This window comes from Asterias amurensis, chromosome 15 (genome assembly GCF_032118995.1).
Source record: "Asterias amurensis chromosome 15, ASM3211899v1".
Classification (NCBI taxonomy): Eukaryota; Metazoa; Echinodermata; class Asteroidea; order Forcipulatida; family Asteriidae; genus Asterias; species Asterias amurensis.
The window spans coordinates 4,978,068-5,000,736 of record NC_092662.1 but is presented as its reverse complement, the minus strand read 5'-3'; the positions used below and the strand labels follow the sequence as shown (position 1 = coordinate 5,000,736).

At 40.2% G+C, this 22,669-nt stretch overlaps 2 protein-coding genes across 5 annotated transcripts in view; one reads left to right on the top strand and one right to left on the bottom strand.

The window, feature by feature from the left end:
- LOC139948509 (axonemal dynein light chain domain-containing protein 1-like) overlaps positions 1-10,054 on the top strand; it is a 19,554-nt gene extending 9,500 nt beyond the window's left edge. For 2 of the 3 annotated variants that reach the window (XM_071946679.1, XM_071946677.1), the window contains 12 exons: positions 1,113-1,200; positions 1,736-1,918; positions 4,853-4,904; positions 5,226-5,442; positions 5,681-5,774; positions 6,186-6,376; positions 6,584-6,680; positions 7,284-7,451; positions 7,879-7,959; positions 8,651-8,797; positions 9,371-9,486; positions 9,661-10,054. In XM_071946679.1, the coding sequence (XP_071802780.1) occupies positions 1,113-1,200; positions 1,736-1,918; positions 4,853-4,904; positions 5,226-5,442; positions 5,681-5,774; positions 6,186-6,376; positions 6,584-6,680; positions 7,284-7,451; positions 7,879-7,959; positions 8,651-8,797; positions 9,371-9,486; positions 9,661-10,048 (1,822 nt within the window). In that variant the 3' untranslated portion in view covers positions 10,049-10,054. Of the gene's footprint in view, positions 1-1,109; positions 1,201-1,735; positions 1,919-4,852; positions 4,905-5,225; positions 5,443-5,680; positions 5,775-6,185; positions 6,377-6,583; positions 6,681-7,283; positions 7,452-7,878; positions 7,960-8,650; positions 8,798-9,370; positions 9,487-9,660 lie in introns of all 3 variants that reach the window. The other variant, XM_071946678.1, reaches the window with a different exon arrangement.
- LOC139948508 (uncharacterized) lies at positions 9,983-22,669 on the bottom strand. 2 transcript variants are annotated; one of them, XM_071946675.1, is made up of 8 exons: positions 22,637-22,669; positions 21,217-21,400; positions 20,460-20,642; positions 19,574-19,686; positions 18,691-18,888; positions 18,237-18,351; positions 17,459-17,560; positions 9,983-16,744 (listed from the first exon to the last, which is right to left on the bottom strand). In XM_071946675.1, exons 1-8 carry the CDS (start codon positions 22,667-22,669, stop codon positions 13,989-13,991), a joined length of 3,684 nt encoding a protein of 1,227 aa, XP_071802776.1. In that variant the 3' UTR covers positions 9,983-13,988. The 2 variants fall into 2 exon arrangements, with proteins under 2 accessions (XP_071802776.1, XP_071802777.1); XM_071946676.1 differs by lacking the exon at positions 17,459-17,560.

Here is a 22,669-nt window from a genome sequence, read left to right as displayed (position 1 = left end):
CCACTCACCCCACCCATCAGTCACTATCCACCATGTCCACCACTCTTCACACTCAAACTGATTAATCACATATCACAGAGCATCTCACAAAATAATCTTTCTAATAGTGCCCTAATACCTTTACATACATGCTCCACTCCAGCACAAAATGATTTCAGGGAAAATTACAACTATTTCATTCCTTTTTGGTTGACGCCAAACCTTACCTTTAGTGTGGCAGATAGGGGCAACTTTATATGTCCATGACCTGTTTGTTTTCATAATCTCCCGTAGATCTCAACAAGGGTATTTAAATGCCAATCTGGCAACAGCCAATCTCTCTGATACAAACATTGGTTTAACGTCTGTCATTATGACACGTTAATCAAGAACTTGTAATAGACCAATCCAGTAGGCTCCGCCCACGACGCACATGTGAGCAAGAACACGTTGGGTTCTCCAATGCCTTTCTGCACAACTCTGCCGCGCGCACCAAGATACGTGCGCGCATGTCGGACCTTATTTGTCGGACCTTCAGTACGTTGTGATGGGTCAATACGCAATGGGGCGGAGCTTAATGGATCGGTCTATTCAGTAAACAAGACAACAATACTTATTCTCGCCATTGTGAAATCAGCGGTTAGCATGGTAGGATTCAAACCTACAACCTTGTGATTGCATGCCCTACAGTCTAACCGATTAGCTTGTTAGGATTCAAACCCACAACCTTGTGATTGCAAGTCCTGCAGTCTGATTGCAAGTCCTGCAGTCTGATTGCAAGTCCTGCAGTCTAACCGATTAGCTTGGTAGGATTCAAACCCACAACCTTGTGATTGCAAGTCCTGCAGTCTGATTGCAAGTCCTGCAGTCTAACTGATTAGCTTGGTTGGATTCAAACCCACAACCTTGTGATTGCAAGTCCTGCAGTCTGATTGCAAGTCCTGCAGTCTAACCGATTAGCTTGGTAGGATTCAAACCAACAACCTTGTGATTGCAAGTCCTGCAGTCTGATTGCAAGTCCTGCATGATTGCAAGTCCTGCAGTCTAACCACTAGACCACTGTGACCTTTATCTAATGACTAATGGAATGTTCAATCTGCTAATTGTCAACTGTGTTTTATTTCCTATAGCAGATGTAGTGAGAACATCCACACAGTGATCCAAGCACCAAAGATGGAGATGATTCAGACGTTATATAATGATATTCGCTCATGGGAAGAGGTATGTATTCACATACTCCATGAATGACAATATTAATAGCAGTCTAGCTACTCAGCCCCACAAAAACTTACAATTACCGGTATCTACTCAGCCCACAAAAACTTACAAACACCGAATAGCCCTTCAAAAATTAACAATTTCGGGTCGCTACTCAGCACTACAGAAACCTACAAATGCAGGTTTCTGCTCAGCCCAGCAAAAACCTACAAATGCAGTTAGCTACTCAGCCCAACAAAATCTAACAATGCAGGTAAGCTTCTCAGCCTCAGACATAATAAGTATAGAGACATTGTGGGCTTGATCCCCAGGTGTTATCCATGATCTATTTTCTTTTGTTTGTCCTGTTAAAAACATTGTGGGTGCACCCGAAAATTACCCACAAGTACAGATCCTACTTAAAAATCCCCCTACAATGTCTGTCTAATGTTAGCTCACAAAAACCTACGCTTACAAACTGAGGTTATGGCTACTCAGCCTCACAAAAACTTACAAAGGGTAAAGCTGAAATTATTGTTATCTTAATCTTTTGCTGCAGCAACTGAATAAAGAAGTTGAGAAGTATGGAGGAGACATCTTGTTGGGTTTTGAGGAGGGCATGTATACCATTAAGAAACAGGTGGAGATGTGGACGGAGGTGGCTCTTCACATCTTCAACCGTCATCGGCCGGAGAACGGATCTGATTATCCAGAACATGAGAGACTACTACAGTTGAATAAGGTAAGAAAGGCGCAAAGATAGAATTGTGGAAGTGTTTTCAATTTGTAAAGCTTATAATAATAATATTGAAGTCTTGTATAGCGCACGTATCTACCAAACAAGGTACTGAAGGCGCTGAGTATATACAAACTATAGACTTATAGACTGTAGAGCAATATTGAAAAGGCAGGTCGAGCTGTTAAAAGCATTGGACTCGGCTGAAGTCGTCAGAGTTTTGTCCTTGAGCAAAATACTTAGCATAACTGCTTTGTCCTTCGGATGGGACATCAAGCTGTAGGTCCTGTGTGTTGTGTTGTGCTTGCCACAAAAAACAAGTGCACTACTTGTTAAAGAGAAGGAAATCGCCTCCAGTCTTCCTGGTTTGATTGGCTGCATAATTGGTCACAGTACCTCCTATAAACCATTGAATAGTGCTACATGTAAAAGGAATAGGTCTCATCCTTCAAAACTTAGCCATGCATACCTTGTAGGATACTGTTTAAAGGCCGTGGACACTATTGGTAATTACTCAAAATAATTATTAGCATAAAACCTCACTTGGTAACGAGTAATGGGGAGAGGTTGATAGTATAAAACATTGTGAAAAGGGCTCCCTCTGAAGTAACGTAATTTTCGAGAAACATGTAATTTTCCGTGAATTTGATTTTGAGACCTCAGGTTTAGAATTTGAGGTCTCGAAATCAAGCATCTGAAAGCACACGACTTCGTGTGACAAGGGTGTTTTTTCTTTCATTATTATCTCGCAACTTCGACGACCGATTGAGCTCAAATTTTCACAGATTTAATATTTTATGCATATGTTGAGATACACCAAGTGAGAAGACTGGTCTTTGACAATTACCAATAGTGTCTACTGCCTTTAACACTGTATATGTAAAGTAACTGCCAGCATTTGGTTTTCCCCTTTGTCCTACACACAACTTTCAGCAGAACAGCTTGTTTCCTCTTTTATTTCAGTATTTTATCAAAACTAATTTTGATGTCTTCATATTTTATTGATAATTTTTGTCTTCATTTTCTCCTTTGTTTAACATGCGCACTCTATTCTATTCACTCCAGCTAACTGAGGTAAAAGGTCACATTGAAATTATGCATGAATGAATTTGTATTAAGATTAGAGAATTCCCAAACTGCTAAGATTTTGCTTACATATTCCTTAAAACAGTTTTTTTAGTTTATGTTTTGACACTTGTTTGCCATGTTTTCTGCATGCAATTGTTGTTTATGTTTGTCTATGGGTTTTGTTCTATACATTGTAGCTAAAAGTGTGTGTTATAGCTCTAAAGAGAACATTATTGCTGTGTGCCCAATTTCATATAGCCGTTCAGCAGAAAACACTGCTTAACTTCTTTGCTAACCAAAAGATGAGTGGGGCTCCAGTCGGGACAATGTAAACTTTATGTAATGTTCGCTGTTAGCTGATTTTGCTAGGCAAGATTCTTCTGTGTCTAGCAGGGCCCAATTTCATGGCTCTGCTTACCGCCGAATTCTGCGCTACGATCACGGTTCCCCGCTTAAGTGCAAGCGCCGAATTTCCGTGCTAGCCTCGTAAGCAAAGAATGCATAGTTACGTGGAGTACGCAAACGCAGAAGCCAAAATTCGCCGCTAACCCGTGAAATATGCTTGCCGTAAGCACATAATTCCCTGCTTCCGTAAGCGCCGATTCTGTGCTTACGGTAAGCAACCCCCCCATTTAAAAAAAAAGACATTCATTCAGTTAAATTCTCATTTTCATATTTTTGTTCTCTTTGTCTTGGTTTAACTTTATAAATACAAAGATTCATTTGGAGAGTGTCTTATTGTTTGCTGTGATATAAACTAACCAAAGTTTGTAAGTTTTTTAAATGGTCAAAAATTTATATGACAAATTGGTATAATTTTTGCTGTGAGTGCAGTGTGTTTTTTTATATTGAAAAAGATCTTGATCAATGGATGTCTATAATTTTCTTGTTTGCGATTTGTAAATGCACCCTTATGTTATGAATTCTAATGCTTATTGTTTTATTGCACTGCATGCTTGCTACGATACAAACAGGCTGTGAAACAGGTAAATAACTGACAAAGAAACGTTTGCTTTTTATCGTCCACCTTTGCCTTCTTAAAATGCCTCTGCTAATTGTTAATTTCCTCATTGTCAATTTTCTTAATTTCTTAAATTTCTCTGTTCCCCTTTTTAACACTTCTCTGTTAATTTAACTGTAAATTTTAGTGTATATTTCATTGATAAGCACCGACTTTGCATTTTCCTTTCCTAACAATGAATTATACTCCATCTTTCTTTTTTTAAACTTTGATTTTCAAATTCCTTTCCCCACATTTTTAAACTATCATACTTTTTCGGCCTTTCAGATTTAGTTCTTTCCACAGATGCAATTAGTGGCAGAATTTGATATGTTCGTTTGAGGGAGAGGGAGAGGGCTGGGGCCCATCTGTTCATGCCACTGGATACAATGTTGTGTATTTATCTTACATCATTGCATGCTAATTCATTTTGCAGAGAAATAACAATAACTTTCTACTTCAATTTCCTTCAACTAAATTTTCACAGCAGATAATGTATTCCCCTTTTACTGGAATTATATTTACTTAAAATTATATATATTTAACAATACTGCAGATACTGCCTTATTGTTGATACAATCAACAAAATGATCGCTTGGTGATGAGTTTATGCTGTCAGACAGATTTTGTTCAACAATTCACGCATTCACACAATGGTTGGCCATTCAACCATCGCTTCAACATGATACAAAATTGCACTTATTTCAAATGAAACAACACCTGCTGGATACTTTGGAATAATTGTGTATTTTCAGTCAAGAAAGTAATTTTGGAGTAACTTAGAAGTGTATTTTGTTCATCAAGGTCTGCAAAGATTGTCATAACCATTGTAACAATCTTTTCTGTTTTTCTATCTTTGCCATCATTCTTAGGAGTGTGATACCTTGCACAAGCAGTTTCACATCAGGGTAAACGGTGAAAATGGTGAGTAAATATGCTAAGCAAGATTGTATGTTAAAGTAACGCTACAGAATTGGTAAGAAACAAAAATCGAGAAGATTACAGAATTACATTCATGGCCTATTGATGATAGTAGAAAACATCCCTTGAAATATTTCTGTCTGACATTTCATATTAATTGATGAGAAATAAATAATCTAATTTTGCGTTTGGAGTACTTATCGCTCAGGGAGCGTTTTATTCATTTATTCATGGCAGTCTCCCTATTTGTCAACATCTTTGTTCAGGGGTGCCAGTCAGAAGCCATTATTTCATTGATTTTTGTTTACCCTCTGGAACTACTAGGTTCTGCCAAGGGATTCATCCAAATCGCCAATGCCCTGGAGAGCTGGGACACAAAGCTGAACTCCATCTTAAACGGGGGCGCTATGCCAATCGACGGGGAGTGGATGCGACTCTATGAGCTCTTCAGTGATTGGCTAGTCACAATTGCAGAGACAGCCGAGTGCGTCGGCAGCACGCAGAAGGAGGAGCTAAAGGCAGCGAGGAAACCTCATGAGCAGTAAGTTCCAATTCAGACTGAAAATGTATGGAGGCATCATCCGTAAAAGCAAAAGCTTGCAGGCTGGGGCACACTAAACAAAACAAAGGTTGGGAGTAATTCATAATACTAAAATTATGTAATAGCACAATACAGATCAAACAAAGATCAAAACAAGACAAGTCAAACAAACAAACAAACACAGAACTGTTCATGTTGGGTTTGAATTAAGAGAATGATTTGATTGGTTTCTTGACAGACTTCTGATGGATGACGTTTTCCGAAGCACCCAGAAATGGCTGTCTAGCACAACCAATGGGATCGACAGTGAAGACTCCAAGCTAGTTGAACAGGTATGTACGTCACGTCATTTCAGACAGCCGCTCCCGAGTCACTCCGACCAAAATTCTGAATTGAGTTCATGGAAAAAACAAAGGTATACTTTGCCTTTAAAATTCTCTGGGCCCAATTTCATAGAGCTGCTTTTAAGCTTAAAAGCACAAAATTTTGCTTAAGCAAACAAAATCCTTGCTTAGTAAAATCAGATTATCGGCCAAGACTCCTCTCAATTGTTATGCTTAGTGAACAACAGCTAAATACCAGTCACAAGCAAGGATATGGCATGAAATTTTGGCCAGTAACATGTGTAAAATAAGCAAGCTATTTTCATGCTTAAGCAATTTTTTTGCTTAAGCAGCTCTATGAAATTGGCCCCTGCTCTTTCTTACCCATGCAACAATTTATCTTTGTCCCGATATCAACAGGTAGCAACACTCCATGCAGAAATGGTCCATTGGATTATACAAGTGCTGCTGCGTCTGGCACCCAATCAACCCGACAGCCCATTAGAGGCAGTGGAGAGTAGTATGGCGACCACAGACACCATTCCACAAATTCAGGAAAAGTCTGCAGTGATGTTTGACAAGTTGACTCGATTCTCAAATTATATTACAGGGTGAGTTGATGAGATCGTTAAAAGAAAAAAAACACCTCAATTTCATAGATAGTTAATAACAACAAAATTATGAATATAAAATTCTTTTAATTTGTGTATTTGTAGTTTGGTCTTCTATGGTCTATAAATTTATAAATATATTGGTTTGTTTGAACGACTAGATTGAGCAAGGATTGTGAAAAGTCTGTTTGATTTTATATCATGTAGTTGCTGTTCCAATATTGTGACTGAAGAAATGCAGAAGAGGCTGGATGAAGGAGCAGAAGATGCTGATCATGAACTACGTGATTTAAAGAAACTCAAGGTACGTAGCCGTAGTCGCAGTCTGGCCAATAACATTTTGGTTGCATTGGGCATTGGTCAGTCACTGTCCAATGACAACTGTTGTTAACAGGCGTGAAAACACACCCATCGCTACCTCATTGCTACCTCATCGCTACCACATGTGGAAGTGTCGTGGCCGAGCGGTTAAGATCACCAAATTCAAATTCTGGTGTTTCTGATCAGCAGTGTGGGTTCAAATCCCCAGCCGTGACACTTGTGTCCTTATACAAGACACTTTACCATTGCCTCGTCCTTCGGATGGGACGTAAAGCCGTTGGTCCCATGTGTTGTCTAACGCTAAAGAACCCAGTGCACTTATCGAAAAGAGAAAGGGTTGCCTCGGTGTTCCTGGCTGTGGCTGCTTCATGCGCCGTAGCACCTTGTAAACCCTTATAAGGTGCTAACTAATTGGGTCTCAAAATTCATCACTGCAATAACCTATCTTTCTGAAAGTTTGTATATACTCAGCGCCTTGAGTACCTTATTTGGTAGATACGTGCACTATATAAGACTTTGATATTATTATGATCATGCAATGCCTCAAAACTTTATGCTGTTGTAATTTTTTTCATCCGGTATGAAGGGCGAGTGTGCAGAATGGATCCACACTTCAACAATACTAGTTGAGGATCTCCGATGCCTTGATCCAAACTATGTACCAGTGATTGCACCTACTCCAGGGAGCACAGAAATAACGTCCGATGTTGCTGTGACGCCTGCACCAATCTCTCAAGTTACTGACGGTGCTGAGGTAGGTATTGTCAAGCTTTCTCCTGAAGACGAGCAGAGTATTAAGGGCTCAAAGTTTACATGTAGGCCCGCAAAGCCGATGACTTTGGCGTTAGGCAGTGACCTTAATGACTGAACATCAAGTCTGGAGGTCTCGTATTTTTTTAATACTTTGAGTCTCACAATTATCTATTTATTCTGTAAAGTATACCTACCCTTAGAAAAAAGAATAGGTACTTTTTCTCTTACTGCTTTTTAAAACTCAAATTTTTACTCATTTGTTAAAAACTGTACAGACATATTGTTTTATTAAAATTATTTCTGGTGCAGTAACAATGCTCAACTACAGCTCCAACCCATGGGGTCTCGTTGGTTCCCCCCCCCCCTAAATTTGAGCCCTGAGTTCATTTTTTTTTTGTTTCCATGATGTCTCTTTGATTTCCAAACAGCTTGTTGGCTCGGACGCAGCGACCCCAGCACCAACTGTCCTGTCAGAGACACAACCCAAGACTCCTGCTTCTGCAGAAAAGGTAAATTTTCCCACTGCCACCCTAGATCCATTCTAGACAACCCACTCCCACTGTTTCCGTTTCTCGATTTGACCCAGGGTTGTCAAATTTAGTCCTTTATTTTCAATTCATATTGGTGGAGAGCACGTCACGTGGGGGTGTTTAAACCTTTGATAATGACCAGTGTTTATGACCGGTTGTGAGCGGAACAGTTTCTTCATTCCTATTGGTCAAGAGCAATGGCTGACAGAGTTGTGCCACATCATGTCACAGCAATCTCCTTATAAGGAGTTGTTTACCCGCCGAGGTCACTAGGCGATACCATTTCATAGCTGGAGGGGTGTTGTGTTGAAAGAAATCATTGAAAAATTATAATTTTAGCATTTATTTTACTTTTTGACCACAAGTGTTGATCTTTTTTGACCGAAAAGGTATTTATGAATGGGAATCGAAGTATGTTGAATCAGTTTTCAACTAGTGGTTCTTGATAATTTACCTCGACTTTGTCTTGGTAAAATTATCAAGAACCAGGCCTTGTTGGGATTAAACCACTAGTTATAAACCTCTTCACCACTTCACCACACATTGATTCCCTTATTTATGCCTTTTACATCGAGCACAAATAGGTACATGTCAATTTAGAACCATCACTTGATGTACCCTTGCTATGATGTATACAATCAATATATGTTTGTCTGTTTTTTTTTTTCAGGAGCAGGTTTCCGTGGCAGTGACCCCTGCAGAAAGAGAAGAGTCATCACTCAGTCAAGAGGTCAACTTGAGCGAGGTTCAGGCCATAGGTCATGATGATAACGTACGTACTCTCTCATTAGAGGAACCCAACGGACCACCTCCAAAGGTAGACATTTGAGTGGATGTTATCCCTAAAGTATATTTTGTGTAATTCTTGTGAATCCCTCTTTCTTCTTCCCCCTCTGTAACTCAATTACACTGCTGTTCTCTTTCAAATGTTAAATCCATTTTCTGGATTTTGTGGAAGTAGCTGGTTGCCGCCGTTAAGGGCATTCTTGGTACAAGCCGTTTATGGCCACGAAAGGGTTAAAGCCATTGGACACTTATAGTAAACAGTAATGTCCATGGCCCACACTTCGTGTATCACAACTTCTATATAAAATAACAAACCTGTGAAAATTTAGGCTCAATCGGTCATCGGAGTCGGGAGAAAATAACGGGGAAAACCCACCCTTGTTTCCGCACATTTCGCCGTATCATGATCAAGAATAAAGCATTTCATGGAATAATATTTCAAGAGAAGTCTTTCACCATTACTTTCTGTAAACCCTGTAAGTTATTTGTAAATCTGTGAACTTTTGATTTTTTTTCTGTACCGAAAGTGTCCAATGGCTTTAAGACTTGATGTTAAACAATTTTTAAGAGTAGCTCATTGAGTTGTTTCCGATATACCCCACAGTTGCAGCCCCGTATTGCAGCTTTGCAAGCTGAAGCAGGTCCTCGTACCCCTACTCCTGATACAGAGAAAGCCTATGAAGCACTGACGGCAGTCAAGACATTACAAGCCCAGCTACTGTAAGTTTATTCAAAGTAGTTTACAGCTAACACGTTTATTGTTTATCTCAATTTTCTTAACTTTATAGAAACTTTGAATGGTGTAAACCTTTTGGTTGCGTTTTGATTTGAAATAAAATAAACCATTAGGCCTAACAATAATAATTCTATTCTCTCATTTATTTGCTTTGACAGCGCAACGGAAGAGCGAGCTCTGAAAGCCGAAGACCGCATGGCCGAGCTTGAAGATGAGCTCCGAGACACCCAAGGGAAGCTACGAGCCCTGTCGAGGAGTAGCGCCACTCCTAACCCTAACCCTACCCCAGACAAAGCGGCAGAGACCCCCACCATCCCTAGTGAGGTGAAAGCTGCCAGCACCACTCCTCAGCCAATTAGCTCCTCTACATCCCCTGCTCTTCCCTCCCCCGGTGCGCAGCAGCAAGGAGCGGCAGACACCCCACCCTCAACCCCAGGGCGGAGACCTCCGTCCCAACAGCAGCAGGTACGACCTCCATCCCAAGCTTCATCTTCGAGGTCAGGCTTGGGGTCGCGGGGGTCATCACGCTCTAAAAAGGGCAAGTGATTGGAAGATCTACTTCTGCCATTGTTTATATACAGCAATCCGTCCATATCATAGAAATAGAACCAGAGAACGCTGAGTGCGACATTATGCACTCGATTTCATTGTGAGACACAATTTTATTGATGCCATTTCCTTTTTGGCCATACAGGACGCCATGATCATTGCCCTATGACCACACCATGTGCGCTCACATGATGATTATTTTGCTGTACAGGTGGTGTGATAAACCCGTCAATTTTAGCATTCTCAGGGTTCTCTTTCTATGGTCCAAAGCCAAGTATATGCAACACTAGTGTGGTAATTTTTTTCAAATTGGTGCATGAATTACACGTCATCCAGATAAAAACTAATCAGGAACAATGGATAATGTAAAAATTAAAAATAACAATTTTTGGGGGAGTCCAAATCTAATACTTTATTTTTGTCAGATATCAACTTCATTTTTACTGTATTTAAAGTTTTTATCAAGCTTCAATTGTATAGTCAAATTTAGTGAGCAAAATTTGTTGCAATGTAATGAAAAATCACCCTGATGTTCCTCCTTCTGGAATTGATAACATGATTTTACAGTTTTCAAGTAAAAACTACTGGAGTAGTACTCTGCCACATCTGTTTTGAATTTATATTTAAAAATGTGGATTGCAGACTGGGCCGGATTATCCAATAGAGCTGACGATCCATTTAAAGCCATCTTACACTTTCGGCAAACAGTATTGTCCAAGGCCCACACTTCGTGTATCACAACTTCTATATAAAAAAAAAAAACTGAAAATTTAGGCTCAATTGGTCATCGGAGTCGGGAGAAAATAACGGGGAAACCCACCCTTGTATCCGCACGTTTCGCCGTGTCATGACATGTGTTTAAAATAAATCTGTAAATCTCGATATCGATAATTGATATGGTTTTAATGTTTTCTCAAAAAGTAAAGCATTTCATGGAATAACATTTCAAGAGAAGTCTTTCACCACTACCTTCTGTAAACCTTGTAAGTTATTTGTAAATCTGTGAACTTTTAATTTTTGTTCTGTTCCGAAAGTGTCCAATGGCTTTAGGTTATAGCCTTTCAGGATGCAAAATAAAACAATTTAAAGATCATTTGAAATACTTCACCTGGATTATTAAAACATTTGTACAAGTGCATTGCAATTATAAATTGTTGATTTATATTTTGTACAATTCTTGTATATATTGATATGCGGTTTGTTTTGTGAATTAAAAACTGACTTCCACCAGCACAATTATTTATTCTGAGAGATTATTTTTGTATGTGATCAGAAGCCTCAGAGCTCAAGTCCAGAGCGCTTCTTTTGAGAACAAACATTGATTTTATTAAGAGATGTTATATTTGCATCAGGGATAAAGAATATTAAATTGGGTTTTACCTATACACCAATGTGTGTTAGCACTGTATACTCAGTACTTTCCCGAGTCCTGTGAAAAAATATCACAGGCATGTTACTCGGGTGGGATTCGAACCCACAACCCTTGCAATTCTAGAGCAGTGTCTTACCAACTTGACTACCGAGGTTGCCCTGTAGCTACATGTAGAGGCATTGATTTTCTTCTATGGGATATTTATTTGGGAAAAAATGCAGTGTTTTCCATCAACACACAAATGTACAACTTAAATAATAATAGTTCTCGAGAAGTACTGCTATACTATAAAATGTTCATCTATGTTTGAGATACGTAAGTAGAAGAATTAACATTGGCAGCCGGTGACTTTTGTTTATAATTATATGTATATAGCCCTTATAGAAAATTTATTTCACAACCTTAGCCAAATTCATAAATCCAGAAAAGTATAGAGCTTACAACACACACACGTCATTTCAAGTTTTCTTAAAAACTAAATTTTAAAATGTGTTATATACTTGTCAATCATTTACATATAATATTAGTATTAACAATTTTGATGAACGGTTAATTATGACCCAAAATTAGCTGAAACTGTAGATGCAAAATGGCATGCTTTTGAATATTCTCAAAGAGTAAGAAGTAGTCAAAAAGAAGTATGATATAAGTAGTGCAGTGGTAAAAAAATATAACAGTTTAGTTGACAAACAAAATTGTACAATCATTAGGCTGTCTTACACAAATGTAGCACTTTCTTGCGGCCATTTTGAACAGCAATAACAACAAAATATAAAAACAAAATCTCCATCAAATTCAATTTCTTTTGAATTCACTATCGAAAAGCTCCATTAATGAAAGAGGCTAGATTAAAACATCCTTTTCATCCGACAACTAACACCTGTTATCTCTATGTAATTTCTTATCCAAACAGTGGACTTAATTGGATGAACAAACTAGTATTGCTGCCGACTGCCCCAGGCAGATTAAATGCTAGTCGGTTAAAGGAACATTACAGAATTGGTTTTGCTTGCAAAATGTTGCTGGCAGTGTAAGCACTTTATGTAATCCACCATACATAAACTGACAAACCTGTAGAAGTTTGAGATCGCTCAGCCATCTCGGTCACGAGAGAATAGTGAAAAACCAATTACAAATTTTGCATTGCATCGATGCCAAAATAAAAATTAATAAAACGCTCCCTGAGCGATTAACTCTCAACGCGAATTTAGATTATTTATTTCTCATCAAATATGACATTTCAGACAGAAATATTTCAAGGGATATTTTCTACTACCATCATCATTAGACCAGGTAAGTTTTAATGTAAATCTGTGATCTTCACGACTTTTGTTTCTTACCAATTCTGTAATGTTCCTTTAAGTTTAATGACCCAAGTCATGAAAATGTAATGACACCCACTAAAGGTATAGTTTCGGCATTTTTGTTGCAAAATTTGGAAAATCTTCAATATGGATGCTCTTTCCTATAATGTACTTGATGCAAATTACTCAAGTTTTGTCTCGTACTTTCCAACAACTCCAAACCCTCTGAAGGTTATACTGCAGTTACCCATTAAAATAGACAAAATCATTGGAAACTATCTCTCAGAAAAACACAGTAAAATATCTTCATACACAAAAAACAGTAAAATCATATAAAAATAAATAGATTTGTAAAAAACGAGAGCAATCACATAAACGTGCGATGTCAAACTTAATACTTAAAGAATACTAAAATTAATAATTAATTTCAACGTTTTTCAGGTTAGTACTTAGTTTACTATAACAATTATTTACAGTGTTAAAAAAGGTATATAAACATTTTTTAAAGGCAGGGTATTTTTTGGGTAATTGGCATTCAAAGACCAATCATCTCGTAAACCTCCAATTTCAGTGCTTTACTTTTTGGGTACCATTTCAAATGTACCGTAAATAGGGTGAAGTAGCAATTAAAAATGGCAAAAGTTTCAATGTTTTTTTTTTTACATAGTAAATGCGTAATTTGTCTTAAGAAAGCGCAAGGCTTGCTTGGTATGTGCAACTTATTAGATAAGGATAGACCCTGAATTCAAAAGTAGGTTTTCTTACCAAAGGCAAGAAAGTAAATATTTTTTTTTTATAAACATTGTCCTTAAGTACTGTAATGTACTAAAATGTACTTGAAATTAGACTTGCCTTCTCATTTTCGATATGCGCGAAACTCCATGCCCAGCATAAAACTTATAAATATATGTAACAAGAAAATAGTATTAGCTGTTGCAAACTGCTAACCAACCAAAAGGGCTTGTGGTACAAATGGAAACAATTATTAATCACCCACCTTTTTGACCCTCGCAGAGTCTTTCCATATCCATTGTAGACTTCTAGCATGACTCTGCTAGGGTCAAAACATCGAGCCCTCAACTATTTTTTGCAAATTTGTAGAAAGTTCACCTTAACTTAACATTTTGTCCTAATTCACGAGAGCAGTTGAAACACATTTGTAGTACTTTCCAACACGAGTCTAGATGCGTGTTTGAAACAGTGATGAAAGTTTGTTCACATAATACTGAGAGTAAAAGCTTACCTTACAGAAAAGTATCCGCTACAGAAAAGTGTCCGCTACATCTTGTTCGGTGTTGTTCAGTGAAACTCCTGAGTTTCTACTTGAAAGACGTCCGGTTTGACCGTGCGAAATGTCCTCTTCGGCTGGCAGTGATCCGAAGCTGGTGTTCTCGTACTGTGAGCCATTGGAATTTGTACGCGAGGAGCGTAGAGACACGTTGTCCAGTGACGATCTCCCAAGGCTCCGATCAGAAAACGAGGAAGACTTTGCGAGTTGAGGCGATCCAGACAGGCGTCTGTCCACTGTCACATTGTTCTCATAATCCGAGGCATTGGAGTTTGTCCGGGAAGATTTGAGCGAGGCGCAGTCAGGCGGGGATTGCACCAGGCTACGCGGCGGGACAGGGGGCGAGGATTGCACCACGTTATATGGGGGGGCAAGCGGGGACGATTGTACCATGTTCTGGGGCGGGGCAGGCAAGGAGGATTGCACCAGATTACGGGGCGGGGGAGGGGGAGGAATTTGTTTTTTACTGTTACGCTTTACTAGGGGAATGGCTGGCCTGCTCATATCTGGGCTACCTTGCTTCGTAATGGGTGAAAACTGCTTCACTTGCACCTTCTTTGAGCCATTCCCTGTTGGCGGGCTCGGCAGGGGTCGATTGATGACCTCACGAAGTCTTTCCTTGTTGGCCAATCCGACTTGAGACGGAACAGGTCTTGCTCCTGGACTTGGAGAGTGCATTCTTGGGACACCCATATCCACAGGAGATGACGGTACCATTCTTGGGTTGGCGGCTATGATGGGACTTGCCTGAGGGCGAACTTTCACAAACGATTTTGCCTTCTCCGATGCAACAATATTTCCTTTGATGAAGGGTACAGGACCAACCTGTGCCTTCGGTGGTGACTGGACTTCAGTCAGAGAAGACTTGCTTGTCCTCTTTTCTATCTTGCCGTAATTCTTACCCTCACCTTCTGCATCCTCTCTGGCTTCAGTCTTGCCACTCGACCGGAAGATCTTTGGAAGGTCAAACTTTCGCCACTTCTGCGATGTGCCAATGCTCGAGTGACTAGCAGGTTTCACACCGGAGACATTGGGACTGCGCTTGTATGGTTGGGGAAACAATGGTGGTCCCTCATCAAGGATATCTGGAATTGACTGTGAGCGCTTCATAACAGAAGTGTTAGTTGATCTGGAGGGTTCTTGTTCAGGCTCAGCTGCTGCAGTGCCAACACCACTCGTAACTGTTCCTTCTGTATTTGACTTAGTTCTTTTCCTCAGGGTGGCAAAGATACCTCTTGCTTTACGGGATCGGGAGTGTGCTTTTTTACCTCTCGGAGATGCACTCTGATCGTCATCTGTCTGTATAGCATCCAGTATGTCACCTTCAGACCTAGACCTCTTCATCTTGATCACAGGCTCTAAATATCCATCTTCATTCTCCTGCTTCTCTCTTGCGGATCTTTCAGATGCTACTTTGGAGAGCTGCCCCTGTACCTCGCTCGCCGACAGCACAGATCGTCTTTGGTTGTTGTTGTTGAATGAACTCCTGTTCCCTTTGAAGTCCTCATAAGGTGTAGGGTTATCGTTCAGAGTACTGAAGTCAGCAAATGGTGGGTGGACTGCTTGAGGGGACCCACAGTACGTGTTGAATTCGGGCGTGAAAGTGCCGGGTGGCGGCGGGGAGGGTAACTCCCTGTTAGCCATCCAGGTAGGAGCCCTCGAACCCCTTCGTAAGGAAACTGCCAAGTCGAGAGATCCAAGCATTGGTGATCCTACAGAGAACACTGATGAGATCGAGCTGCTTACTGAGGGGCTCCTGAACAGGTGACCAACAGACATGGACCTACGAAGGGTTGTTGGTCTCTGCCACAAACGTACCTCCTGGTACTGATGAGACCCTAACGTTCCATCCTTCACCACAGCATAACCTGGAAGATCAGACAGGGGTCTTCTCTGTGCTCCTACTTCAGACCCCCGGGGAGCAGTTGCACCTGAATTACTGTCCTTGAACTGGTGTTGAAAATATGAATGTCTGATCGGTTGATGTTTGCCAGTTTGATCGGCGTGGACATCGACAGCTACACTGTTTGAGGTCTGGTATCTTTGCTGTGGCAGCCGACCACCGGATTCAACACTCTGGGGAGAAGTGACAAATCCATAGTTTCCGAAACCAGTCGGCATATTTTGTGGGCTGGGGCTGATTAAGGGCGTGTTCTCGTAACTGTTGGGCAACAGCGAGACCCCAGAGTTTTGGTAGGGGTTTTGCCCGAGACGAATGGCCATCATCTCGTACTCCGTCATGCCGGTGCCGGGATTGCTTACCATCCTCTTGAATTTATCAGTCGCGACGACATTCCCGGGAAATTCAGCGCCTCTCACTCCATGAAGTATGTCTCCTTCAGACGCCCGATGAACTCTGACCCCACTTGGCGGGGTTTCGGAAGCCTTCATGACAGCATAGGGCTCGCAGTCTTGGGCGGGGTACCCAGCGCTTTCTGCACTTCCTTCCAAACTCCGTGCACGCTCTGAGTAAGATCTCTGGAAGCTTGATGGTGGAGTCTTCAGGCTTTCCGGGAACGGGTATTCGTGTCTTTCTAAACTCTGCCCGTCTCTGCGTTCAGAGTAAGATCGTTGAAAACTGGAAGAGGGGCTTTTCCTGATGCCCTCTTGTCTCGGAGGAAGTGGTGGGCCGGCCCCTCTTGGAAGTGCTTGAGGATGATTGTTCCGGATTTGAATGCCATGTGACCGTGGACCTGGCGCAGGGGGCCTCTCCATTTGCTGATGTGCAACTAATGAAGAATGAAAAATAAGAATGAAGTTAAATCTTAGTATTGACCCTTTAAGATTTAACAGGCCCTTAAGTCTAGATACTTCAAGAAGAAGAATTGAACACACGTTAATGAAGGAAATTTAACAACTGTGAGGAGATTGCAATGTGCAGTGTTTCAAAAAGGGTCAAAGGTCATATTGAGTTTTTCCAATTGATAAGTTACTCATGGAAGTGAAGAAAAATCTGTAATCTACAAGAAAATTAAGTGAGCCAACAATTTACCCTTCACACAACATCTACAAAGCTAACTGCAATACACAGCAAAGCACACAGTATTAGTACAGCATCAGCTGTTTGCATTTTAACAGAGAAAGCAGGGAATTTTTTTTTTTTTTTTTCAAAACTTGTTCCTGTTTGTGCTCCTCAGAAGTCTGTTTTTCAGATTTTCTTTCCCAAGAATACCAAAGCATCGAAACTCAAGTAGTTAACATCATCTTTATTTTTAAGTTTGCTTTTGTTTTTGTTTTCCCTCTGGAAAACTTAGTACCCCTTTTAAAGGAAATGTTCCACTGTTAAGTCTGATGCCCTAGTATATAAAATTGTTTCTTTGTGCACATTTGTGGGAGTGTGCTTATTTTTACGAAGTGGCAAATGTGTTAAGTGCTAACACACATCGGTGTAAAAATTAATACACTTTGTACTCCCAAATCGTCTGTTCTTTTTCAGTACACACCTTCTTGTGCCCTGTGCAAGCGATCATATCCCTCGGTAGCCCCTCTACTGTGTGGGACAGGGACAGCCGCACTGGCTGATGGGGGGGTCCCTGAACTCAGCACTGCTTAAGAGAAGAGGAAATACGGTGCAAGATTGGGTGGGGAGGAAGAGGGTGACAAATTGTTAGCAGTGGTTAGATTATTTTTTTTTTCTTTCTAAAAAGCTTGAAGAAACACCAAATCAGGAAATGACAGTTGGTTTGATTTTACTGAGGGTGAAAGTGGGATGGTGTATGATGTGCTTCTGGGTTAACCAAAGACAAATTGACTGGAGCCAGACTTGGACCTCTAGACCTATGTTGGTGCTCTCCCAATTTTATCACCATATTTGTTTGGGTTCTTTACTGCTAGTCAGAAGCCATTCAACTTGTAACTGCCGTCAACAATTAGTCAGTTTTTCGCTCAGTAAATTTGTCCTTGTTCAACCCAAATTTATTTAAAGTTTACCAAGTCAGTTTCCCGTGTGGAAACTTGATAAATTACATGTGAATAAAAAACAAACACCCAGATTGACACAGCAAATTATTCACAAAACACACACATTACATCATAGGTAAAGATATACCTCATCTGTTACAATACACACAACTTGTTATGATTATTTGTTTCAACCAAAGAAAATATATACAAGTTGCAAATTAGATAAAGAAGATTGTTATTTCTAATTGCAGAGGATGCCCAACTTTATGCGAAAACTATGCAAAAATGGCAAACTATTTAGTATTTATGAGTACATACCCGAGGCGGTTCTTCGGTTAAGGAGACCAAACGTGGCAAGTCGGAGTCGTTCATATTCCTGCACAACCTCCTCGTCCGTGGCCGGCTGGTCAGGATCCATGCTTCCATCGTTCCTCTATGGAGGGAACAAACAGAGACTTATTGTAAAGAGACGTAAAAATGCAAATCAATTTATTTGTTTTTTCTATAGTGATTATCCATGGTGGAAATAAATATTGATGAATTGAATTGAATTGATAATTTTCTTGCTGTGAAATAGGCTTACGCTTCAGCAAAATTTTCTGCTTAAGTTAGCAGAAACATTTGCTTCATCTTAAGCAGCACTATGAAGGTGGCCCAAGTGTAGTATAACAACCAAAACACAATCACCAGGGCCTAATTTCATAGTGCTGCTTAGCGGTAAGCAAATTTGAGAAATTGGACGCTTGTTCAAATTAGGTTGACATTCTCTCACCTGTGCCTGCATTTCTGTTGTGAAGGCGTCCAACAGGTCATACATCTGTCCATCCTCACCGGGTTTTGTGCCGAAAAGGTAGCGTGCCTCGCCCATGGGGGCGCTGCGTCCTGCGTCAACAGAGAAAGCGCCCGTCTCAGAGCTCTCAAAAATGCGAATGCTCTTCAGGGGCCATTGGGCAAGGAGAGATCTGGTTCTCTGTGAAGAGAATAAAATGGAAGCAACAGCAGAAATATCAGAGTACAGTTTATCTCTATGGTGTTAATTACTACATGATATGTAATTACATTGTACTACTAAATACAGAACTCTGTGGTTGAAGCTCACTCCAAACACAGAACTCTGTGGTTGCAGCTCACTCCAAACACAGAACTCTGTGGTTGCAGCTCACTCCAAACACAGAACTCTGTGGTTGCAGCTCACTTCAAACACAGAACTCTGTGGTTGCAGCTCACTTCAAACACAGAAATCTGTGGTTGCAGCTCACTCCAAACACAGAACTCTGTGGTTGCAGCTCACTCCAAACACAGAACTCTGTGGTTGCAGCTCACTCCAAACACAGAACTCTGTGGTTGCAGCTCACTCCAAACACAGAACTCTGTGGTTGCAGCTCACTCCAAACACAGAACTCTGTGGTTGCAGCTCACTCCAAACACAGAACTCTGTGGTTGCAGCTCACTCCAAACACAGAACTCTGTGGTTGCAGCTCACTTCAAACACAGAAATCTGTGGTTTCAGCTCACTCCAAACACAGTAATCTGTGGTTACAGCCCTAACCAACCTAAACCCTTCAAAATCCCACTGTAAGTTTTTTTTTTTTTTTGAGTTCTGTTGAACTTAGAACTGCACAAATTAACTAACTTCCTTCCCTTTAGAACCCTACCTTGAGTGCAAGGGTCAGACCCCATTTGGAAATGTGTAGCAGGCATTTGGAGCCCTTTGCTCCTATCCTCCGCATCGGATCAGATTCATCCGGAGTGACCTCAAAGCAGTATCCTTCAATATAACAAATACAGAGTTATAAGATTTCAAGTGGCAGATATTACCTATAGTTCATGTAGTTGGAAAAATTAATCACCCTTTTTTAATCTAAGCATTTTATATGTTCAGCACCTGAGAGCATTCTGACATGATTAGGGCGCTTTATAAATGTTGATATTATTATAATAATAACTACAGTTCTTACATGTACATATATATAGTGCTTTTTATGTATCAATGGGCTTTACATTAGTGCAATGCCATGGCTGTTGGGCCAATAACATTAAGCTTGGGCGATATCACGATATTATCAAATATCGCGATATTAATTTGGAAACGATTTCGATATCGGATGGATTTGGTTTTAATCAAAATATCGATAAATCACGATATATTGCGATATATCGCGATAATCGCGACATATCGCAAATCAATTAAATATCGCGATGTATTTGCTAGCTGAGACATCTTGCACCCTATAGGTTTGGAGTAAAACCAGAAGAATAGGTCATTAGAACACCTCTCTTATGCTATGACTGTCTCTTCTACAACTTTCACTTGGAGTTTGAAGACTGATGATGTCAAATTTAATTAATCGCGATTATATCGAAGATCGCGATATATTGTCGGCGATATATCGTGAATAAAATAAATCGATATCGCCCAAGCTTAAATAACATTCCTTGAAACTTACGTACTTACCACAAATGTTTTTATTGCCATTCATTTTCAGAGTCATATCAAACGTATACAGACCCTTCAAGGAGAGAATTGAAAGAAAAACCAACCTGGAAACTCCTGCATCAGTTTTGTTTGTATCTGAAGATAGAAAACCCACAAGTCCATGTTGGTCTCCGTTTCAGACTGGAGCCGGTATGACTCGTCTGGGGTACGGACCTCAAAGGTGAAGCACTTGCCTGTAGCATCATGTTTTTTGTCGACCCGATAGTGTGGGGAGAGTTTGAGCTTTGCTGCAAAGTTGGGAAAAATATTCAAAGATGTAAGAGGAAGTCAATTGGAAATAAAATAAAGGAGAGAGGGGCAGAAAGCACTCAGAAAAAGCAAGGGATGAACCAATGAAGTTGAGACGAATGGGGTAAGAGGGAAGGGGCTAGTGTAACCACAACAAGTTGGAAACAAACAGGACAATTTAAAATCAAAGGTGGGAAAACAGAGAAAAGGTAACTAATGTAAAACCATAGAGTTATATATAAGAACTAGAGGGCGCACAAGTGAAGCTTCGTGCACAAACGCCACGGGACCGCAAGATGACAGGCGCGTCGTTCTGCACGCGCGTTGAATATGAAATACACATTTGAGGTTTTTTTTACTGAACGCTCACGCGATGCTGTTTGTTCAACTTACAAAATGGCCGCACAAACACACGCTGTGAGATAGCTGTTTTGTCAACTTAGAAAATGGCCGCCTGCTCGCATATCGGGCGCGTATATAGGCCAGTGCGCACTCTAGTTCTTATATATAACTCTATGTGTAAAACCCTTCTTTTTGTGGCTAATAGGGATACAAATGAAATAAGAGAGTTACCCTTGGGTGCCTCTGACTCAGTGGCTGGTTCTTTGTCATACGTGTACAGAAATGCGCACTCCTCTCCATCTTCTTCATCAGCTTGGCGTAGCAAGACAAAGTAACGCTTCTTCAAGGTACTACTTTGTCGATTCAAGAAACTCTTCTTCTTTGTTTCGGCGGTGATGGACTTTCGAAGCCATCCCTAGTTGATGTAAAAGAAGAATAAGAAGTCAGGAAGTCCAATTTGGGGGATAAAAAAGTTTCACTGTACTAAAAAGTTTGTTTTGAGGGTTGGGTCTGGGGTTCACTCATGGAGGTAGAATCAAACTAAAAAGAAAAATGATTCTCAAAAAGCTTTATATGTTAAAGGCAGTGGACACTATTGGTAATTGTCAAAGACTAGCCTTCACAGTTGGTGTATCTCAACATATGCATAAAATAACAAACCTGTGAAAATCTTAGCTCAATCGGTCATCGAAGTTGCAAGATAGTAATGAAAGAAAAATAACCCTTGTCACACGAAGTTGTGTACGTTTAAATGGTTGATTTCGAGACCCCAAGTTCAAAACTTGAGGTCTCGAAATCAAATTCGTGAAAAAATTACTTCTTTCTCGAAAACTATAGCACTTCAGAGGGAGCCATTTCTCACAATGTTTTATACCATCAATCTCTCCCCATTACTCGTCACCAAGCAAGGTTTTATGCCAATAATTATTTTGAGTAATTACCAATAGTGTCCACTGCCTTTAAATATTGAAAGCTGTCATACTTTAAACAAGTGAGTTTTTATTGCCATAATGTCAAAAATAAAAAGAACGTTTACCAAACGGACCGACCCTTTAACAAAACAGAGGACTGGAGCCTGGCTGAAATTTGAATTTGATACAACGGAAAAGTTTTCATATGGCGCCACCACTTTTTCATTCGATATGAAATAATCTAGTATCTAATTTACCTAAATGAGTGAAAAGGTGGTGGCGCCATACGGAAAGTTATCCGATACAACAATTGTTGTAATTGTATCCATTCCAACTCCCTTCCTTTTCCTTTTCCTTTTCCTTTTCCTAAGAATAGTTGATAGTGATACAGATATGAAAGACAAAACTGAGACGGACATCCGGCGTGTGTTGTATGCCCGACGATCGAAAGTGAAACTATGGAGGTCGTTAAAAAACTGACTTACCTGACAATTGTCAATGAACGAAAGCAAAAGAAAAGAATAGTCATATTTTATTGTCATAAAATTAGACTTGGCAATTCGCTAGGGGAAATCCGTTTTCTAAAACGTCCAGATCTCCCTCATTTTTACCCACTTCAAACCTCACTGTCGTAAAATAAACATGAGAGAGTGCAACTGAAGATGTTCCTTAATCGGAAAACGTCATTTACATCTACAAAATCAAAGAACAAATCCAACAAATTGAGAGATCACACCCACCTTATAAATTACTTGCACGTCCTCATCGGCCAT